The sequence below is a fragment of the Hoplias malabaricus genome, chromosome 5 (assembly GCF_029633855.1).
Source record: "Hoplias malabaricus isolate fHopMal1 chromosome 5, fHopMal1.hap1, whole genome shotgun sequence".
In the NCBI taxonomy this organism is placed as follows: Eukaryota; Metazoa; Chordata; class Actinopteri; order Characiformes; family Erythrinidae; genus Hoplias; species Hoplias malabaricus.
In genome coordinates, this window is record NC_089804.1 from 52,272,113 (window position 1) to 52,283,164 (window position 11,052).

At 40.5% G+C, this 11,052-nt stretch overlaps 1 protein-coding gene across 1 annotated transcript; it reads left to right on the top strand.

Moving 5' to 3' along the window:
• Nucleotides 1-1,068: 1,068 nt before the first annotated feature.
• On the top strand, nucleotides 1,069-6,911 carry ankrd33aa (ankyrin repeat domain 33Aa). Its single transcript, XM_066672972.1, has 4 exons — nucleotides 1,069-1,903; nucleotides 2,807-2,936; nucleotides 3,050-3,190; nucleotides 5,640-6,911. The coding sequence occupies exons 1-4, from the start codon at nucleotides 1,625-1,627 to the stop codon at nucleotides 6,461-6,463; spliced, it is 1,374 nt and encodes a 457-aa protein (XP_066529069.1). The 5' UTR covers nucleotides 1,069-1,624; the 3' UTR covers nucleotides 6,464-6,911.
• Nucleotides 6,912-11,052: the final 4,141 nt, after the last annotated feature.

Genomic DNA, 11,052 nt, shown 5'->3' on the forward strand with positions numbered 1-11,052 from the left:
GCGGTTCCACAAATTAACTCTTGATGAGGCCACAGCTGTTCACTGAAAACCATTCCAGGTGATGACCTCATGAAGCTGATTGAGAGAATGCAGAGAGTGTGCAAAGCTGTCATTAAAGCAAAAGGTGGCTACTCTGAAGAATCTAAAGTATAAAACATAATAAAACATATTCTGGTTTGTTTAACACTTTTGTTTACTGCATAATTCCATATGTGTTCCTTCATAGTTTTAATGTCTTCCATATTCATTTACAATGCAGAAAATAATAAATTGAATGAGAAGATGTGCCCAAACTTTTGACTGGTACTGTACATTCAAAATACATGGAAAATGGCCCAAAACAAAGGAAACCCTCCCTGAGTGGACGCGTCCAAACATTTGACTGGTACTATATATTAAGACAAGTGGACACTTGTTCAGACCTAAATGGCATTTATTACAGACACATGAAAGACCAAGCCCATGGAGTTGGTGAAACCCCTGAGCTCTGACCTAGATTGATTCAGACTCGTGCTCGTTAGCTGAGTTAGCAAAGTAGGCTAACATCAAGTCCAAAAACACATTTCTGTACCCCTTTAGAATAAGACTACCCTCCGTAACCTGTAAATGTTTAAAATGGGTTTATTAATGGTTATTAATCAGCTTGCAGACACCATAGTCACATAGTCAGATTAAAATTATTAACAAATATGTGATGAAGCTAACAGTGTTAATGTTGACTGATAAAGAAGACAATTTAAGACAATGGCAATACACAGCAATATTGCAATGTCACAGAAGCTTAAGCTTATAGTACAAATAACCATTGCTTTAGCTCCACCCACTCCCAATGAGGTCCCAAGGAGTGTGGCAGTTCTAGACATAAAATGGTATGGAAATTTAATATCACGATTTTGTGGGCAGATTTTTCACAGAAATCAGTATTTTTAAAATCTTTAGAAAAGTTAAAAAAGTACTAATACACAAACTGAACTTTTGTCAGCAAGTTTTATTGAACACAAATAAAAATGATCAGAACTACCCTCTTCCAAAAGTTGCATAGTGCAGATTCTGCTGTGCTGAGCCCAGAGTAGCAATGACAGAGGCTCTGTTCTGTTAATGACAAGTCAATGACAAATCAAAGTGATTTCGAAACTGCACATTTATTATGTTTATTAAAAAGGTGTTCTTTTAATAATAATTCTAAGACCATGAACCCATTTTTGAAACATAGAACATATTACATTTATCATGTTAAATATTATATAGCACATTGTATGTTCAGCTGATTAGCACCTGGCAGTAACTGCTACACTCTCACTCCACACTGAGGCCTTTCATATTATTTAAAACCAGCCTAAATGCACTGACCCCCTGGCTGCCCTCTGACATCAGGAGACCTCAGAGATTAACCCCTTCAATTCTTACTGTTGCCCCTACCTGTGTGCATGTAATATTTGTTTATATGGTACTTATTTACATGTTCTAATTTATGTGCTTAGATTTTACTACAGATGACATTAGAGCAGAATGACGTACAATTCAAACCTTCTGTTGACCACAGGGGCCTGGACAGTGAGCAGCCAGGATACACACAATAATGGAGTGTGTTACTGGTGCCTGATCTCTGGCTCCTTGGAGCCAGATGGCTAAGTTTAAAGTCATCGTGCAGGAGGACCCCATCCTGGGCTCTGGTCCAGACGAGGATGACTCTGAGGAGTGTGTCTCTGGACATGACCTGGACTCTGGGAGTTTGCTTTCGGATGACTCTGTTTTCCCTGATTATGAGCGAGAGAACAATGCAGAGGGCACGGTGGACACTCTGTACCAAGCTTGTGCCAAGAACCAGGCTTCGGCCCTTCGCAGAATCCTGGAGACGGGCGTCACGAAGGATGAAGTCACGGAACTGGACATCAACGGCAGGGTGAGTGTCCAGTCAGTGATTTAGAGCACGGTGTAGATATCACAGACAGTTGTTCCTTTATTTGACAGCCGTTAATCTTGAGTTATTATAACAATTTCTGTGGAAAGTTGTCCTTGCGTAAGTACAAGTAATGGGAAGGTGGAAAAACAGGAGGATCCAGAGGAGTCCAAAAATGATACACGGATTAACAGAACACAAAATGGTGGTCCTAACAGCCATGACAAATCTGGTAGAGCACCAAACCGGAAAAGGCTTCTCATCCATTCACTGTGAGAAGACAGCTCTAAGCTATGGGTCTGAAAGGAAGTGGATTTGTCAGGAATACTAAAGGAAACTTATAGCCAAAAGAAGGAGAAGCAAATCAAATACAGCAGGTGGTAGGGTTCTCAGAGCTTTAAAATGGCCGCCCAGGTTGATAAATAGCAATGGAATGGCTCCAATAAGGCTGTTAAGAGATCGAGTGTGACCTCTTGCCTGTCCAGTCACTTTTCTTTATATCTCTATGTCCAGCTTCACACCAAACTGACCACTCCACAACACAATTAAAGGAACACTAGGTAGGATTTAGCATTTTTGCTCCTGGTTTCCCCTACAGTTACATAGTGGCAGAATGTAATTCAGTTTTACAGCACTGTCCTGAATTCAAGGGGGCAGTGCTTTCCTACCCTTCTCTAAGAGTTACATACTGCAGTTTCTGCAGTGCTTAGCCTGGAGCAGAAATGACAGAGGCTCTATGCTCCCTGTTACATGTCAGTGAATCATCACAAACTGTTTGAAGCTGTAATTTTAAGTAAAAAAAAAAATACCAAGTGTTCCTTTAAAAGCAAAGAAGCAAAGTTTCAAAGATGAAAGCAAGCTCTGGTGTAATATGATCTACAGCGGTTTTCTTCTGCTCTTTTGCAGAACGCTCTGATGCTGGCAGTTTCCAAAGGGTTCATAGATATCGTTTATGAGCTGAACACGTGTCCATACATGGATGTTAATCACCAAGACAACGATGGCTATACAGCACTCATGATTGCAGCCCAGGCTGGTAGGCATGTTTCGATTTGTAGTTTTTATATGCTACATGAAGCAATGGACAATAATGCGAATGACAAACATAAGGCAGCCGTGTAACAGTGCCATTGTATTGCACCGCCACAGGTTTTGTGAACATCCTAACCTACATCCTGAACTTCTTCTCTGGAGTGGACACTGAGCTCAGGGACAACAGAGGCTTCACGGCTCTCATTAAAGCAGCAATCCAGGGCAACAATGACTGTGTGGCTTCACTGGTCATGGCAGGTAAAGAACTGTTATTAACACCTGGCTACACAGTGTTTAAAGTTAATTCTGTTAATGTACACAGGCAGACCGTAGTGAAGAGTCCTTTCAGTAAAGTGGGGTTAAAGCAGTTACATGACATGAATGAACGTGTGAAAGTTTAAAGGCTTTTCAGTTTCCTACCCTCCTCCCAAAGTTACAAAGTGCAGTTACAGCAGTGCTGAGCCTGAAGTAGCAACGACAGAGACTCTATTCCCCTTTTTACAGGTCCGTGAAGCATCACTATAATTTTGAAGCTGTAAGTTTAAGATAAAAATACCAGCTAGTGTGCCTTTAACATCAGTACCTGACCTCAGTATACTGTTTCATGGCTGGATGCCATCATATCCTCACAGCAATGTAACACAGACTGATTTAAAAAGTCAAATCTGAGGACAATTTCTTTTCTGATCCCTCGGCTAATCTAAGAACCCGCTCTGAGAGCACTCGATTAGGCCTGTGTGGGCTTAACGGGACTTATTTAAAGTCCGTCTGGAGACCATAGAGTCGTACTTATTAATACTGTCACACAAGCAGCAGGGGTCAGTTTAGTTACGCTGATCTATTTCTGGCCCATTTTCCTGAACCCATTCAGGACAACAAGACAATCTTCTAATGAACTATTACTCTGAGACCACTGCAGTTAACGTCTGAGAGCCCAAAGACCACTGCATGCCCCTGTATCTATTGATAGTTTATAATAAATAAGCCTTAAAATTAAAAACGGAATAATTAGTCCCCAGTTTAAAGGGTTAATTCAGGCCTCAACGTGACCAGACAAAATGACTGCCTGTAGTCAGTTATTTGACGTATCACTCTGAACACCTCTGAGGAGGATCAAGCCCAGACAACTGCTTCACCACAGGAGATTACTTTTAAACTCACCATAAAGTAGCAGCACTTTTGCCGTGAATTTGCCCCATATCATAAATGTACCAGCTCATCCAAGATGGGTTTAATGCCTGATATTTGTTTCTTTGATTTCACACTGGAGCTAACGTATTAAAGTAAATATTGCGCAAACTCAGAGATTGATTGTTTATTTTGTATTATGTTCAATCAAAACGTCAACTGAAAGCTAGTCACTGGAAACCATGGAAACAAATGCCAAAATGTATTATAATTAGTTGTTTGTTTTTCTTTTAAATATATGTATGAAATTATTTAAAACTATTTTTTAAAACGTGGAATTAACAGTCTGGGTAATGGCACTTCCAGTTAAGGTTTAGTTTGATATGCTTTGATACTTGGACTAAATTTAATTTGACAGTGTTCCTTATCTGGCCACTGGGGGGCGCACAAAATGTTGTCTTTCCAGTCTGCTGCTGAACGACAGAAACGTCTGAATGAAGTGGTTCCTTTTGAATGATCTAACGTTTACTCCTCACACACTCATCACATGAAAGTAATCACATTTTCTGAGAGCTGACAGCACGGAGAACACATGGAGATTTACTGAAATATACTGTATTAATAACTAGTTCTGCTAATATTCATATAATAATAATAATCCAGGCCGTCTGAAACTGAGGTACATTATTGTTAATTAAATGTAGAAACTGTGTAAATGTACATTTAAAGGTGAAACAAGGGTTTTAAATTTCAGTTGTGTTCCTTAAAGGTATGTTCTTTGCTTCAGAATGAGAAGTGAATATTTTTCAAAATATAAGTCCTGGAGATGAATCTATAATTGATATAGAATATGGTACTATTACATTCCCTAACTGGCGGTACTAAAGATGTATTCTTGAGGGTAACACCACAGTGACAGTCATTTTGAGAGTGCCGATTCATTGTTGTTTCTCTAAGAAAATACATTATTAAAGTAATTTGTAATTTACTATAGCCTTGTCTGACCTCCTACTCACCCCCATTTTCAAATAAACTAGCTTAATCATTCCTTCAAGTGTCCTCTGTAGTGAATAATGTGAATACCCAGTAAACAAGGAACGTCCCTGGACGTTCAAAATAGGTCTAAAAGTAGTCTGTCCGTCAAGGACATATTTTAAACATCAATGGACGTCCAAAATCCATCTTAATAAGTTAGTTAAGTGGTGACCAATCGATAACGTCAGTGGACATCCAAAATGCATTTTATACAAGTAATTTATTTCGGGACCAATTAATTACGCCAATGGACGTCCAAAATACGTCTAATAGTCGTTTTTTCAATGTCTGTGTTTGGACGTCTTTTCAACTTTCATTTTCAACCTTAAGAGAACGTTGATTAGACGGCAGTCATTACGTTATTTCAACGTTGAATCAACGGCTAAATGTTTACTGGGTAATGATGTGTGGTTAGTGTGATTATCATTTATTCATTCATTCATTCATTCATGTAACCTTCCATAAATAAAGTTTTAGTGGTGCTATTGAGATGAATCAATGAATTGTGCTGAAATGTATTCTGTCTTAATTCTCTGTATCTCAGGAGCAGACATATACGCAGTGGACAGTAATCAAGGCAAGGACGTGAAAGAATGGGCTCTAAAGACTGGACACTTTGACACCTTCACCAGACTCAGGCAGCTGGCCAGCAGGCCTCGTGCGGAACAATTCTGTGAAAGCTTTATCCCGGAGTGGCCGGAACTGAAGGAGCTAGTGGCTAAGGCCACAGCCTCAAAAAGCGCAGGTCAGAAAGTTGCGCAGAAGCTGAAGTCCACTTTCACTTTCAGCTTCCCGCAAGATCCTCAGGACAATGGTGCCCTGGACCACATGGTACGCATTACCACCAGCATTCACAGCCCCCTGGTGGTCACAGGCTGCCGGCCACTCTGTCCCACCAGCCCACCGGAGATCGGCAAGAGGCGCCTGGCCGTGCCCGAGCTGATGCGGCAGAACCCAGATAAGGAGCTGGAGAGATGCTCAGTGAGGCACAGCAACGGCTCCATATCCTCCACCTCCCTGTCCATCACCTCTGCCTCCTCCCTGTCCCTGGCCTCCTGCTGCTCAGGCAGGGGCAGTGTTCTCTCCATGGCTTCCAACAGTATCCGAAAGTTCATCCCACGTGGCATGGCGCGCAGGAACAGTGTCTTCCCCGCCGGCTGTGTCCCCCAGATCAAAGTCACCAAGTCCACCGAGCCTACGCCAAAGAAAGAGAAAAAGAAGAAGATGGTTAAAGGGTATCTAGAGCCTCCGGTGTGGAAATACAAGGAGGCGAAAGAGGAGAAGAAGAAAGAGAAGAGGCAGCTGGAGAAAGACAAGGCTGCTAAGGAGAAGACGGACAAAAACACTAAGAAGAAGGGAAAGAAGTGAACAAACTGACACTGGGCACCTGCCACACTTAGATATACCAACAGGCTCTTCACTTCCCAAGAAGCTGCATTCAAAAACGAAAGCAGAAGGCAGCTAGAGGAACAGACAGCAGCTTGTTGAAGTGGGATTAGAGATAACTTCAAATGGTCAGAATCTTCTATGAAGATATTCTCAAAACATAACCTCAGAGACTGATAAGGTCATACACAAAAGTAGCCTGGACATCTTGTGTACTCATGAATACGTATTTACAATAATGCACATGAGTGATGTGTCCAACAGCCAGTAGACCTTTGGTTTTTAGGGTTTTCTGTCAAAAAGCATCTAAACGTTCTGTCCTTTAACATTTATTTCACTTTTTTCAAATTATAATGCTCTAATTTAAGCTTGAACTGAAAGCAAAACTTCTTCTGGAAGTGTTACTAAATCAGCACAATCATGTAATTCACACTCCAAAGAAGCTGGATGTAGGGATGTTTTTAAATGTGTTTGACTTGTCTTTGGCCTTGTGGTGTGGTGCTAAACTGTGTAAAACTATAGCACCACTTTATGACCTGGTGGTCTTCTGAGAATGCTCTGGATTCACAGTCATCCACAACTCTTTTTCTTTCAGATGCATTGGTTTATGCAATGCTGTTTGTCTCTGAGATTTTTATGAAACTCTGTTTCTCTGTCTCAGGGATGTACTGTTAATATGTTGCAATATTTCTTATGAAACTCATTGCTAAAATGAAAGAACAGAAATAACTAAGAGGAGGGAAAAGAGTCACTTCCTATGCCTTTTGATTCTTTCTTGATGTTTCCTCAATCAATTCACAAAATGAAATAAAGAGATTTCTACATAAGCTCTGATTGTCCTTTTAAAAAAAAACAATTATTAAGATGTATAGCTTACACATTGCAGCTTATGGGATGAAAAATCACACAACTCCAGGGACCTGGGGTTGTTAGTTCGTGTCCCACTCCAGGTGACGGTCTATGAACAATTTGGTGTGTTCTCCCAGTGTCTGTGTGGGTTTCCTCCCAAGGTCCAAAAACACACGTTTGTAGGTGGATTGGCAAGCCTAGTTTTGCCGGACCACCATTAGCCATATAGCCATTTTCACAGAGGCTTTTCTAGCATTTCAAAAAAAGGAAAGCCCAAAATACATACCCTTGTCATTGGAAGGTCTGGAGAAGCTTTTGGGGCTTCATATTTATGTTTTTGTTTACATGTGGTTTTTATTCTGTGATTGTGTTGTAAAGAAAATGTGGAGGGCAGGTAATAAATTCAGAAATGGAAAAAAGAGCACATTTTTGTTAATAATCTTGTTAATAATCTCTAACACTGGCATCAGGATTTTTCTTGTTCATTTAATTTAAAAATAAAAACTAGATGATCTACCACCAAAGAACAAAGAAGACCAAGATCATTTTGTTGGTTTTAAGAATTACAATTACTTATTTATTCAATGTAACAGGCTAAAGCACGTGAAATGTAATGTGGCTCTGTGCAGCTATATGGAGCTTTATAAACAACCTAACGCCACAAAATGTTATCGAAAGGTATATGTGTGTAAATGTTGCCAAGTTCTCTGCCGTCCTGCTGAGCTCCTGCTGAGCCTCTGTTCCTGTCTTATTTCCTATTATTCAGCCAAGGTTTGTGGTGAAGAACCTAATCTTCTTTGGTTCCAGCTCAGAGCAAATTTTTCTGGTAAACGAACAAATTTTCTGGTTCTGGTTTTCGTTGGTGGAAAAGCACTATGTGAAATATGGCTGAACTAACAGCAGAAGGTGAAGGTTCCTACTCATGTATGCGCGTTTCAACATTAGGAGTCAGTCAGTCAGTAAGGAGAAAATGCCTCTTCTAGGCTGGCCCAGTAGGAGGTCTGGCAAAAACAGTGAACGTGAACTAATATAAGGCTTTGTTTAATAAGCACCTCTGCTAATTGCTCACAGCCTCTTGTATAATTCAAGGTTACCCTAAAATTTACTAATTTACTGAAGGAATAGCTGTAAAACTGCAAAATACAGAGTTAAAATATTTAAACTTTTACAAGTCTCAGATGGGGAGGCACGGTGGAGCAGCAGGTAGTGTCGCAGTCACACATCTCCAGGGGCCTGGAGGTTGTGGGTTCGATTCCTGCTATGGGTGACTGTCTGTGAGGAGTGTGGTGTGTTCTCCCTGTGTCCGCGTGTGTTTCCTCCAGGTGACTGTCTGTGAGGAGTTGGTGTGTTCTCCCTGTGTCCGCGTGGGTTTCCTCCAGGTGACTGTCTGTGAGGAGTTGGTGTGTTCTCCCTGTGTCCGCGTGGGTTTCCTCCAGGTGACTGTCTGTGAGGAATTGGTGTGTTCTCCCTGTGTCCGCGTGGGTTTCCTCCGGCTGCTCCGGTTTCCTCCCACAGTCCAAAAACACACATTAGTAGGTGGATTGGTGACTCAAAAGTATGTGAGTGTGTGAGTGAATGTGTGTGTTGCCCTGTGAAGGACTGGCGCCCCCTCCAGGGTGTATTCCCGCCTTGCGGGGGTGGGCTCTGGACCCACCCTGAACTGGATAAGCGCTTACAGATAATGAATGAATGAATGAAGTCTTAGATGTCAACATTTGGGATCAATTTTCTAGAACTTAAATAAAAGCAACAGAATTTGTTAAAGTACAACAGCGTTAGCTTTCACGTCAAAGACCTCACTAAAGGGATTTGCTGATGAAAGGTAGGTTATTTGAATAAAAAAACATTTTGTATATTGTAGAAATCTCTACATTTAACACTGCTATACATTGTCATGCTTAAAGTTTTATGACCAAAAGAAACTGAAATTCTTATGAAATGACTTCATATGATTATGCTTCATGGCAGGGGTTCAAAAAACTTTTCTTTAATTGGATCACAGTGTGTTTAGAGATTCCCGATCCCTCTAACTTCATCAAACTGTCCATACAAATGTTCTACAGCACATCGAAACAATCACAATGCAACCAAGGGCTTTGGTAGTTTTTAAAAGACTTTTAAAACTTTGAGAAAAGTGTCCTTGATGCAATGCACTACTACAATGAAGCACCAAAAGCTCCTTAAGTTAATAGTGTGACTGATAGTGTGAATAATTTGACTTCATAGCTAGATGGCATAGTATTTTGTACTTTTGTATTTTGTATAATGTACTTTCTATCAGTTTCCAGTCAAGTAATGAGTGCTGTTCATCATGTAGTTCTACATTTTTGCTGGTAGACCTCTTTTGTTACTGGAGTGCAGCAGCATTACTCTTTTATTGACCGCAGACCAGTAGATACTGCCTCAATCATGAGGGTGAGAATGACCAACCTTTATAGATCAGAAATAATAACCTCACTGTCTGCACACCACACCACGTGACACCTCTCTCTCTGCTCACTCCAGCCATCACCATCTAAAAATGCTTAAAACGTTCTTCCACACTAAGGGATGTCATTAAACGGTTCCATGATATCAGTTGCTTTGAAAGCCGACATGAGCTTGTTAAAGAGAAACTATAATAGAAAGACTAAGAATAAAACGCAGAGAAGGCCGGTAGTCTCTAATCCACAGTGCTGCGCTTATGTAACTTACTGCATGACCTCAAGTGTACCACACATACTTAAGAATTTGTCAAGTTAAAGTCGACTTGAACCGGAACCCAAAACACCTTGTGTACCACAGTGTATTTCTGAATCAGACACAGAGCAGAGCATTTCCTCTTTGATCGTGATGGTGAGAGGGAAAGGTGAAACCTGATATTGCTGAATAATAATAATAATAATAATGTTCCTGTGCACTGGTGCACACCGACAGTATCAAAATCTGAAAAAGATTAAAAGAGAAATATAAAAAGCATTTTAAAGGCAGGCAAATGTCACAACACTTTAAGGCCAACTGCTAAGACTATGTTCCTTTTCAAAAATAGTAACACACAGAAATATACTGTACAGCAGTTGCTCTCAAACCAGTCATCAGGTCTCCTCTGGATGGTCTGAATTTATTTTACAATCTCAACTTACAGCACATACTGAGAGAGCCAAAATATGGCATGTCTGGAGGTCCCGGGGGACTGGTTTAAGGACCACTGCTGCACTGCACTTCAGAAACAAAGGTCCCACTAGACCAGCGTATAAACAAATACATGCCATAGGCCTTGGGTAAAAGACACCCAAGTGACTAATCCAGATGTCCAGGCTTTTGAACTGGTGTATTTAATTTTATTAACCCTCCCATTCCAGACAACAATTAATAGTAGGAAGCCATCTTGTTTTTTTTCTGGAAACTTGCTTTGAATGATCTATCTATCCAAAGTTTAGATGGTTTTACACATGCAGTCATGAGTCAGTGACATCCAGTGACCTCTACAGACAGCTTGTCAAATAAAACAAAAAAGGGATTCATTAAAAAGAAAAAAAAAATAAATAAATAAATAAATAAATAAAAGGGCAGTTCGGGCCAACTCCAAGGAAATGAGATAATGTTTACTCTTGATGTTGAAAGCCCTAAATGCTGGATATTAATAAATGGATCAAATAATTATTCTTTCTCTCCTCATCCCACTGATCTGAGCAGTTCCAGCTGGTCCTGCATAAACCCGCCAACTACATAGATTACAAGGC

Coding starts and splice junctions, on each gene's coding strand:
- ankrd33aa (XM_066672972.1), top strand. CDS start 1,625: ATGGCTAAGTTTAAAGTCATCGTGCAGGAGGACCCCATCCTGGGCTCT. Junction 1,904..2,806: donor AACTGGACATCAACGGCAGG/GTGAGTGTCCAG, acceptor GCTCTTTTGCAG/AACGCTCTGATGCTGGCAGT. Junction 2,937..3,049: donor CATGATTGCAGCCCAGGCTG/GTAGGCATGTTT, acceptor GCACCGCCACAG/GTTTTGTGAACATCCTAACC.